This window comes from Hypomesus nipponensis, chromosome 6 (assembly GCF_054491055.1).
Source record: "Hypomesus nipponensis isolate SF chromosome 6, ASM5449105v1, whole genome shotgun sequence".
NCBI classification, from domain to species: Eukaryota; Metazoa; Chordata; class Actinopteri; order Osmeriformes; family Osmeridae; genus Hypomesus; species Hypomesus nipponensis.
This window is the reverse complement of record NC_140366.1, coordinates 8429758-8440686: the sequence shown is the minus strand read 5'-3', so window position 1 is coordinate 8440686 and position 10929 is coordinate 8429758. Positions and strand designations below refer to the sequence as shown.

The 10929-nt window shown below is 45.4% G+C and overlaps 1 protein-coding gene across 1 annotated transcript in view; it reads right to left on the bottom strand.

Annotated features, from left to right (window-relative positions):
* Nucleotides 1-766: 766 nt before the first annotated feature.
* col12a1b (collagen, type XII, alpha 1b) overlaps nucleotides 767-10929 on the bottom strand; it is a 61557-nt gene continuing 51394 nt past the window's right edge. Inside the window, exons 66-79 of the mRNA XM_084699449.1 lie at nucleotides 10682-10759; nucleotides 9035-9121; nucleotides 8622-8675; nucleotides 8103-8198; nucleotides 7520-7573; nucleotides 6255-6308; nucleotides 6110-6163; nucleotides 5883-5954; nucleotides 5740-5775; nucleotides 5527-5593; nucleotides 5183-5368; nucleotides 4706-4774; nucleotides 3099-3269; nucleotides 767-1741 (exon numbers count right to left, since the gene is read on the bottom strand). Of these exons, the coding sequence (XP_084555575.1) occupies nucleotides 1620-1741; nucleotides 3099-3269; nucleotides 4706-4774; nucleotides 5183-5368; nucleotides 5527-5593; nucleotides 5740-5775; nucleotides 5883-5954; nucleotides 6110-6163; nucleotides 6255-6308; nucleotides 7520-7573; nucleotides 8103-8198; nucleotides 8622-8675; nucleotides 9035-9121; nucleotides 10682-10759 (1200 nt within the window). The 3' untranslated portion in view covers nucleotides 767-1619. The remainder of the gene's footprint in view (nucleotides 1742-3098; nucleotides 3270-4705; nucleotides 4775-5182; nucleotides 5369-5526; nucleotides 5594-5739; nucleotides 5776-5882; nucleotides 5955-6109; nucleotides 6164-6254; nucleotides 6309-7519; nucleotides 7574-8102; nucleotides 8199-8621; nucleotides 8676-9034; nucleotides 9122-10681; nucleotides 10760-10929) is intronic.

Below are 10929 nucleotides of genomic sequence, written 5' to 3'. Positions count from 1 at the left end.
CAGAGCTGTACATCATGTAGATACAGTGTTGGGACAGGAGAAATCCTTCTAGGCATCCATAGGCATTGTGTTTTTACTGGCAGTATGCTTGCACTGTCTGTGTTTTTAAACTGCAAAACAAACATGATAATTCATTTTTTGCTGGGCATAGTTTAATCGGAAAAGAATGTCCTAAATGTCTTTGTGAGGCACACTGCATTCAAATGTTCCCATAAGCACCTTCATGTTTCAGTTTGTAGTAGCAACAAGTAGCTGACATGATTCATACTCAGCCGAAATGAACTCATCACTAAGGCAGTCGGACTAACCTGTGTGATGAGGTGTTTCCATTAGTACTAAATAAGTTGTGACCCGATGATTGGTCTTATACAGATTTGTGAGTCTGACTTGTGTACTTAGCAATTAAGCTTTTTATGTCTGGCTCAGGGGAATGATTCAGGAGGAAACTATCTGAAGGGAAAAAAGCTGTGCAGAAATGGGTTCGCTGGGTTCTCCATTGTCCATGATGTTAAGAGCCTTGTAAAAGTGAGTACTAGGTAGCATTCTTTATTTTATTTTTTTCAGCATACGTCTCAACTGTTGACAAGTGAAGTGTCTTTCCAGACTTTCTTATCTACTCCCAGTCCTCCCCAGTATGTGTCTAGTCCAGGAGTAAAGGTATTATCATCTGTTAAGTCCATTTCCCCAAAAAACTAAGATCTGGGTGTTGTATTACAACAAAAATACAACACAAGTCAAAATGATGGAATCAAGCCAAGGCACCAGGTTCAAATTTTCAGTAGTTTTATTGAAAAATGCCTCTTTTGTTTCAGAAATAAATAAGAAAATAAGGCTGTGGAATTCACGATCTGCAGTTAAAACATGACGCAGCAATACCATATCCATAGTTTTGCATACAAATTCAAACTGCATTAGATATTGATAAAACAACAATGCCAACAACTATATTCTGATTAAAACATTTACTAAATATACACCACAGACATGCAATTCCACCTTTGGTAAAATCAGCTGTGACTTGATATAGGAAACTGATAAATATTTCGTCTAGAGAGAAAAAAAAAAAAAAAATGGAAGCCATGTTTAACTGCAGTACTCAATTGGAAACATCTTGGTAGACGCTGAACAATAGGCCATTATTTAAGTTAGAATGAAGGCAAAACTATGAAAAAAATTATAAAAAAGACTTGTAGTTATAATCAGACATACTGGATGAAATGGGATTGATAACACATTGGTTTCACGTTGGATATCCCAATACTATGAATTAAACAAACCTTTTATTTTCTCCAATGCTTACAAAGAGTTGGAATTAGTCAGGAAGAGTGCATTGTCTGACACTTGGAGTGGATAAACAGTTAACGCTGATATGTTACAAGCAAAAGGCACAATAGGAAGAAAGAAAGCAAGATCACAGATTCCTGTAGACTAGTCTAAGCTTTTTGATCCCTCTCCCGCCACAAAAGAATGAACTTGCATATGCTCTAAGGTACTTCCTAATAAAGAAGAGGTATCAAACCCCTTTTAAGTGTGAGAATGTGCACGGCCCTTAATTGTATGCATATGTGAACACAGCAACAACAAACAAAAAAACAAAAAAAAAGAAAGAACATCCTTTCTTATGATGCTATCCGTTTGGACTCCTTTCTTGATAGTGACCTCTTTCGACGCTCATTTTGTGAGAACTCCTCTTCCTCTTGGATTGGGACTACGTGGGTTTCGGGTTCAGATGGGTATGGGTCTGGTTGGAAATAGTTGTTGGCCAATTGAGCATGAATGTATGTTTCACTGTGCACAAGATGAGCTTTGTAATTACAACCTATCAAACTTGAAATATATGGCTGAGTGGTAATGATAAAACAGATGACACTGATAGAAATGGATTGTAAACAGTTCAGTGCATTCCATCTCTGTTTGATGCATGTATTACTATGTGAAAAACACTGGTGACATTATTGTGTGGTGGCAACCCATTCAACTATTGAGGAAATGCACACATAAATGCAACCACCAGCCTAGAACAGTGATGTTCATCCTCTCAAACTACAGAGGTGCAGCTGGTATTGGAAGATGACTACTACTACTGCTATAGCATAACAGGAGAACTGAGACAAAAAGAAAGCCAACCTTCTGGTTCTTCTACCGTGTAAAAACAACAAGGGACAAGGAAACAAGGGAAAACATGTGGTTCTAAATGGCCCTGAGTGGTCTGTGGTCTAACCCTTGTGGGGGAAACAAGGTATGGTCACACTTATGGTATGGTTCCACTCAGAAGGAAGAGAGGCATTCGTGTTGGCATTCAGCAAGCAGTAGGTTACAAGGCACAAGCGTACTACAGGTGTTAAACTAAATTTAGTGGATGTGACTCAAATATCATTTACAAGGCACCATTAGTTTATTTACAGGTAAAAACACCTCAGAGGAAACTAAGTCAACTATGGAAAGAAAGTTGCTGGTGCTGTCGCTGTTGTTGTTTTGTTCCACCTTGTTAGTATTGGTTGTTTGTGTGTTTGTTTTTTACATGCTCCTCCACCCCCATAGAAGGTCTTTTGTTGGTTCTTTGGCTTCAAGATGCAAACAGGCCACTACTTTTGCTGCCATCACCGTTGCTTGTGTGTTCTAGATGCTCTAAGTTGGTGTTAGTACCAGTCCTCTGATGGGGTTTGTTTCAACATAGTTTGTTAATCATTTCCGTGGTGGTTATCCTCAAACAGCTTTAGAGCGTGTGAGCAAGCCTCTCAGTAACAGGAACTTGTCTCAGGAATTCAAAGTGAAAGCATCACAGGCCATTTAGAAAGTTTACTACGGTGAACCTGAAACAGGTCAAACAGGATGTTAGTTTTCCACTCAAGCATCCTTCCCCCCCCCCCCCCTCCAACAAAATGGTAATTTCGATCAATTTGCTGTCACACGTCAAACTACGTTACGTAACAGCTGGTTATCAAACTATGTTACCTAATAGCTGGTTATCAAACTATGTTATCTCATAAGTTGTTTTCCAGACTACCAATGGCATGCTTTTTCGGCTGTTTTGGTTTTCTCCTCCAGCATTTCATGCTTAAGTGTCATGCAGTCATGCCACCTCTCTGCCTACATACCTCTGTATCCTTGTCCGTTGTAAGGGATGCCGACACACTGAGAGGAATCACAGTAACCAGAGGGGCCAGGGGGCCCCCTAATCCCAGCGAAGCCCTGGCGGCCAGGAGGCCCTCGGGCCCCAGAGGGACCTGCGGGGCCCGGAGGTCCTGTCCGAGACTCGCCCTGTGGGCCTGGGGAAGGAAAAAAACAAACCACTGTTAGAAAATTATTGTCACCGCCGTCATAAACATTGTCATCTTAGTCATCACCAATGTCATCCCTCCTCCATAGGATCCCAACAGGAATCGTTAGTGTGGGAACTGGTGACTGGTTTCTGCCACGGAGGAGGAACATTCAATTAAAAACATTTAAAAAAGAGGGAAAAACTCCTAGAGTTTGTTGATCCTTTTTCCCCTTTCCCCGTTGTGTCTAGACGTTCATAAAGCCAGCTTGGAAACGTTCCCTCGACGTGTCGTATGTCCTCCACTAAGCCCTTGGACCATGTGTTGCGAACAAAGCCAAAGACGTCCAGAGGAGGAAGACCCGAGCACACCAGGCAGATTATCCCCTCAGCAATGACTCACCATCTCGAGCCACCCCCTCCTCCATTTTGACCTTCTCAGGTCTCTGGATAGGGCGGGCCATGTGTTTCACCGTCTGGTTCTCTTGTTTGAACCAGGGGGCGCTCATGGAAGACTCTGGCTTCAGCTGGGTCCCATGACTGTGTTGCTGTAGGTCTTACGGAGAAGCTGGACTGCTGAGTCAGCTAAGCTGCTCGATGAGCCCCTGACTGGTGTTAGTGTTGGATGAACTGAACAAGTATCCTGGCTGCAATAGATGAGTTCATACCACTGGGCTTCCTGTCAGTCCTGTTTCACAACTCCATTTAGCAAAGAGCACCATTTTGACAAAAGCACTCAGCGCACAAGCGTTTTGCAGGAAGAGAACCCGTCTGTTACGGTTCCTTCTTATCCTGTCCCTCATCCCAGCTTTGTGTAATTCAAGTTTCAAATGTATTCGTCGGTTGTAAACAAGTACAGTTGCGGTTTCCATCGGAATCTCCAGGCAATATCCGTGTATCCGATTCGTACATGAAATCTGTGATAACCCTAACACTCTCTGCTTCTCTGGGAGCTCTACATCAGTGTCCACCCCGCTTAGCTTCCCTCCTCAACCGTTGCTGACTGGAGGCCATGGAGTTCAGAGGTGGCTTACAACAGCGCATTGATGTTCAGCAATTAATGTTCAGTCCGGTGGGGATATAAATTTGGTTTCAACATCTGTGTGTGTGTGTGGGTGTGTGTGTGAGCACCTAAAACACAAAAGCAACATAAATCCCCTGGAAAGGCCGGGTGTTTAACACGGGGGATTGTAGAAGGGAGAGCCGGTGGTAATTTATTAAGCACAGCTGCCTGAACACAGCCTCGGGCTCCACGTCAGAGATGAGCTGGGTCGAGCCTACTGGGATGGCAGTGGAGGTTTCAAACAGGGATGAGTAGAGAGATCGATTCTGATAGAGCCTGGGTAAAATAATGTGGAGACCCACAACCCTTATCTGGATTGAGGGTACGATACCAAAGGAGAAAGAACAGATTTTTTTGGAATGCAATGTTTGCGTCAAACATACCGGGTGGTCCTCTCTGTCCTCGCTGTCCAGCTCCCGGGGTTCCTCGGTCACCCTTTTCTCCTGCGGAGCCTGCAAGGAAACGCATAATAATTTACAGGCCTGGAAAGGATGAACAAACTCTATGAATGCCTCTTGTGCCACAAAATAAACCTTTGCTGGCAGCTTGAAAGAAAAAAAATGCAAGCCTCCCAGAGCCACAGAAAATAATGGGAGACATACGGAAAAACACCAAGAGGTGTAGAACCACACAGACAAGGAGGAGAGAGAGAGGAGATGAGAAGCTGGAAAACTTCATGGAGCACTTCTATTGATATTTCAGACATAAACTCATGTCCAATGTCACTGAAAGAACCATGACACTTCTATGTGTCATGCCCCACTATGCCCCACCGATGAACAACAGGGCGAGACCGGAATGTTCTCCTCCAACATACTTAAGATAAGAACAATTGTGCTTGTTCGGCTGGCATACAGTACCTCTCTCTCCCATGAGGCCAGGTTGACCGGGACTTCCAGGGAAGCCGTTCCGTCCCGTTTGTCCTGGTTCTCCACGGGGCCCCTGACTGCCGGAGGGGCCAGGGGGTCCAGGGGGACCTGGGTTGTTGCTGCTGCGGTAACCGTTGGGAATCTGGTTCAGCATTTGATTGACTCGACTCATTTGCCCTGCAACACAAGGAGGAAATTACAATTGAGAAAAGAGAAGATTGTTCTGGAAAGACTGAGCGAGCTCTGTTAGGAGTCTGGTTTTCCAAGCAATTGCCAGAACTACTTCTGCCTGCAGTGCATGAAAAAGAGAAAAAAAGAGAAAAGGAGGCGCAAACCATTCACTAGCTGCTCGCAGACTTGTCTGGCGATGGACCGCATCATGTTCTGAGGAGCAAAGTCGCCCTGGAAACAAAGAGGTGGTCGTGGTGATGAATATCCAGTTGATGAAAGATACGTAAAAGAACATCCTAACTTCATAATGATGGATTCCCAGTCCAGCAGACGCTATGTGTCGAGAAGCTCTTGAAACAAAAGAAGAATGTACTTACTCTCTCTCCTTTGTCTCCCTTTGCACCTACGCCCCCCTGTCAGAACAAAAAAGAACCCCAAAAATTGTTACAATTGGACAGCTTGAACATTGGATGAGGGAGCTGGGTGATTGCATGTGACGGGACCAGCGGTGACAACTCACAGAGGGTCCAGTGTCCCCAGGTTGTCCGGGTTGCCCTGCAGTCCCAGTGTTTCCAGGAGATCCGGGAGGTCCCTGGATAACAGCAAACACACCAGGCCGCTTAACAATGGCTTCTTGTCATGTATTCTCTGTGTTAGATAGGCTTGGCATCTGATGTGCATTATGGCGGTTCACATTGATTAAGGAAAGACCTCACGCCAAAGAAAGGGATTGTGGGTTTGACGTACCATCGGTCCTGTTTGGCCTCTGGGTCCTGTGGATCCCTCCTTTCCTTGGGGTCCCTGCATGAACAGTTCCAGGGAGTTTAGCACAATACGGAGCTTGTAAAAGTGTAGGGCTCATGATCATTACAACAAAGTATGTTTTACTCACCCTTGGTCCAGCTGGTCCAATTGGGCCTATCGCACCAGCAGGCCCAGGTGGACCCTGGGAAACATAGGAAAAAAACAGCCAATTCAGTGCTGGGAAACTTTTTTCCCCCTCACTAGCCACATTAACCAAGGTCAACTACCTTTGACCAACAAACTAAAACCAGTTTGTTTCACTAGCAGTTTTCCGCGTGTCAAACTGTAAATCTCCCTTTACTTCTCATTTGCTCCGAAAGCCTGCTCACTTTTTTATTATCAATCCTCTCTCGCCTTTGATGCTTTGGCATAAGATTTACAGGGAACATAATATATTCCAGATCCGTTTTATTGGCTATTATAAACCAGGGCTGCGTATTCTGCAAGTCATTAAATGCATGTTGCTATAGCATCTGCTCCAACATGGTCACCTGCAAGCTACCCACAATTCACTTGGAGATGGGTAAGCCAAGGCTGGTAAATTGGAATCGATACTCCCAAGATCTTACTCTCACTAATTCATGATGTCGAGGGGCATCAACGCAGAAACATGAACTCTGACCTCTAAATTGGGTTTCAAGAACACGGCCCTTATCAAAGCCTATAGCTCGTTTTTTCATCTCAGACCATAAAGGCTGGTGAAGTAAACACATGCCCTTCAATGAGACTGGAGGGGGGCTTCACAGGGCTCTGCATTAGTCAGCGTCTGCGTCTATAAACAGATTTAATGGAGACCATCTCTGGTGATCTCTTAAGTACAGAAGTTCCTGATTGGGGACATATGCAAGTGCAATGCTTTTGAGTTCAAAGTAAACAGCGATTGCCTGGAAACTATTGTGCACACTGTTGTCAATATGGATGGGACGGTGGTCATTCGGTGCGAGAGCGGTTTGAATCACCCACCACAGCGACCGGTTCAGCCATGCCATCAATCATAAAGACACAAGTTAGGAGAAAGTTAAGAGGCTTAAAACAATATAAAACATCCCCATCTATTTTTCACCAATTTATCAGCTGAGAAAATAACTCCCAGCAATACTTCAGTACATCCCTATTATCCCCCCCGAATCCCTCTTAACTTGAAGAGCGATTTGACCCGCAACTCGAAACAAAACTCAATTGGTTACTGGTAACGGCTTCTTCGCAAATCCTCCTCAGGGTGATATATGTCGTCTGTGGCCTCGCTACATGGAGGGAGGCCAGAGCAGTAGCATAACCCAACCCTGTGAATTATTCCCCTAGTTTCCTGTTCAAAAACCACAAGCCGGGGCTCCCGGCCAAAGCAATACTCACTTTCTGCCCAGGTAGGCCCGAGTCACCAGCCTCTCCCTTCGGTCCAGGTCGACCCTGAGACGGAGAGAGCAGATGGGGGGGGGGGAAGGAGGAACACACAATCAGAGGAGACCCACAATTTTTTTGCACATTTAAATCTCATCAATCTCGCGGTGTCAACTTGATCCAATGCTCAGCCAATATGTCCCAGTGTCGGTCCAAGACTAACAGTGACTTTGCAATGTGATACGTGGATCTCGAGTGGTCGTGCTCTGTGTTGTGAATTCAGTTTGAGTTTCTCGACTTCAGTTGAGTGCACGCGGATGGTGGAAATCCCTGCCAGGATTTATGCTGAAGTATTGAGATGAGGTGGTTTTTGAAGAACCCGTAGGTTTTCTAGTCTATCTCCAGACATGATGGAATGCAGGCTCAACAAGGCCTCCGCCACAACCACTCCACAGGCCTTGTAAATTCCTGACACGAGAAATGGCTGCTGTGGCCCCTATGTGGTGGGTCGAGGCATGGTGGGATTTGCGCACGACCACTGAAAAGTAGCACAGAGGTTTTTTTTGTTGTTGTCAATATGTGTGTGTATGAGACTCACAATTTCTCCAGGAATAGACATGCCGCTTGGCCCTTGAGGGCCCGGCAGACCCAAAGGTCCTGGTTGTCCCACATCCCCACGCGGCCCCATTGGACCCTACCAGACAACACAGAGAGGCGAGATAAGCCATACGCATCAATTAGACCTGGAAAGAAGTAAATATTGTTATCTCTCGAACAAGGCGGTGCCTCAGAACCGCTACTGGTTGAAATCTCTGGAAACAGACATGAGAGCCTGTGGAATGCATCTGCACTGTCAAACCTCGTTCAATATCAAGAAGGAGACTAACACTCTCTCGGTAAGTGAATTCAGATGTGCTTCTTCCCTTCAAAGCTACTTAGACTGTAAACAGATCTTGGTTTTCATCAAGGGAAGATAGCTTTTACTGGAGACAATATCCACATTCCCCATTTGGTGTCAAACGTCACTTTCAACGTCAACGATCGTTTCATGACTCGACTCATATTTCCTCACTTTAAAAGGTAAACATGCAGAGGAGGAAGTTAGCGAGGGACTCACCACAGCGCCAGAATCTCCTCTTTCACCCCGAGGACCTTTGCTACCGGGTGATCCCTAGGGAGGGAAGGAAGAGCATTGGACACAAATTAACACAAGTGTGTGTGGGCGAGAGAGGATGAGAAAGAGGAGAGAGAGAGAATGATGGAAAAGAGAGAACGAGAGAGGGAAGACAGAGAGAAAGAGAGAGATGGAGAAAGAGAAAGGAGAATGACAAGGGAGATCAAATAAAGAGAGGTTAAACAGAAAGACACAAAGGAACAAAGAAAGGAGAGAAAGAGAGCATGAGAAAGAGAGAGAAAGAGAGGCAGAAAGGACAGACTGACAGAGATGAGCATCCAGAACATGAACATCTATCAGTGGTCAGAATGGATGACCGACTGGGGGGTTTGGAAGGAGTGTGTTGCGGCCCTTACCACTGGTCCCATGGGGCCCGGGGGTCCCGCGCTGTCTACGATGCAGGTGCAGGAATTGGGGAGGGATGGGCACTTGGCCTCATCTCTCTGTGGAGCGTGGACACACACACACACACACACAGAGCAGTGGTGAGCTGAGACAACAGTGAAGATTTGGGACTTTGCCAGAAGTTCTCCTTATATTTCAGAATCCTTTCAAGGGTGAAAAGTAACCCTTGCAACAGACACACCCAGGAGGCTGGGCTACGATAAAACAGTCTGGCATTATGATGGTGCACATGGACGACTCAAACAGACAAAACAACAGTGTACTGCTGTGTAATGCTCACTCGTTAGGAACAGACCAAAAAGACAATAGAACAGCTCAATCTAGACAGCTGTCCCTGCAAGCAGCAACCCAGAGGCTGGAGTTGCGATGGAAACACCCACAAGAGTTGAAGCACATTGAAAGCCTTTGGGTGGTCAACACCAGCGATCCTGTCCCTCTTCAACAAAAGCTGCTTTCATTTGTTGAAGGCGAGCGTTCTCTTAAACACATCCAGGGGGACAAGGCCACGAAACTCAAAATTGTGAAAAAAAAGAAGTGCAAAGCTCAGTGTTGAAAGCGCCCGAATATAAAGAAAATAACACCCTGTAAACGTTGTCATTAAGTTGTTGATGAAGATGTCCTGACAGAATTACATTGTTTGTTTTGGATTTACAGAGTGAACCCTGTGTTGGTCTGTGCATCTGACAATGAAAGACTTGAACTTGAACTTGAAACCTATTGGTATTTCTGGTTGGCCTTGGTTTTTCCCAGAACAATTTACCCTGGCTCCTGACTGCAAATCAGCGACACAAGTCTCCATACGCTGTTCGAACATGCAGCTGGGCGATATAAATACAATGATTGTCCTTGAACTGTCAAGAGTCTATAATTACATCCAACCAGGTCCATAACTTAATATGTCCCGAAAACATTCACTTGGACCATTCCAGTGCTGTCAAATACTGTCAAGAAACAGGTGTCTCAAAGATTTCCTGTCAAATATATAGCCCCAATGACTTTACCCTTCCCCAAATGCGAAAAAATGCACATCTAGCTTTTTTATTTAGTTTTGCCTGGCATATTGGAGGACATCTGCATAGGGGTATTCAGAGCATGTTGTATGAAATGTTGCTCTCCAATCACTTTGACAGAGCTTGAGTGAAATATGCTGAGCTCTCGGTCCACACAGAATGTAACTATTGGAAAAGTGGGATTTGTAGTGGGAGAAGTACAGTTTTTTTTTTTTACTGCAGCTGTTATACATGTTACCAATCACAGGACCACTGGCGTCAAGGACAGGGCAAAAATAAAAGTTGCGTTTTTCCATTGTTCATGTGTCTGCATGATGTGAGCATTTCCTCAAGCAAAGATGTGGGATGAATATGAATTTGTTTACAGCTTTGTCAAGAGATGAGACAAACTGGCATGGATTTATCCGGCATGCCAGGCCGGGCCCACACAGGCCCCTCGCTGAGAGTCTGGTCCAGCGGACGCCAGGAGGTTGTTGGATACAGATGAGCGGACATCCTCGTGCCCTCCTTGCACCGACCCTGTTCGGTGGACGGTTAACGCGCTAAGCCCCACCCCTGCAGGACGCCCCGGCGACGTGCCCCTCTTACCATGGAGGGGAGATCACAACATCTGTCTCTGCTCGTCCAGCCCAGGGTGCAGACAATATCGAACATCTGGAGCTGGAACTGTGGAGAGGAAGGAAAAAAAAAGGAAACAGGGTTTCAGAGGACATGTGTCAATGATACATCCTCCTCACCCCCCCCCCCCCCCCATCCCCAAAACAAAAACACATACAAAAGACGAGGCAGGGCAGACCAACCGCGAGGCATCAGATAAGAATCAATGTGCTCCAATG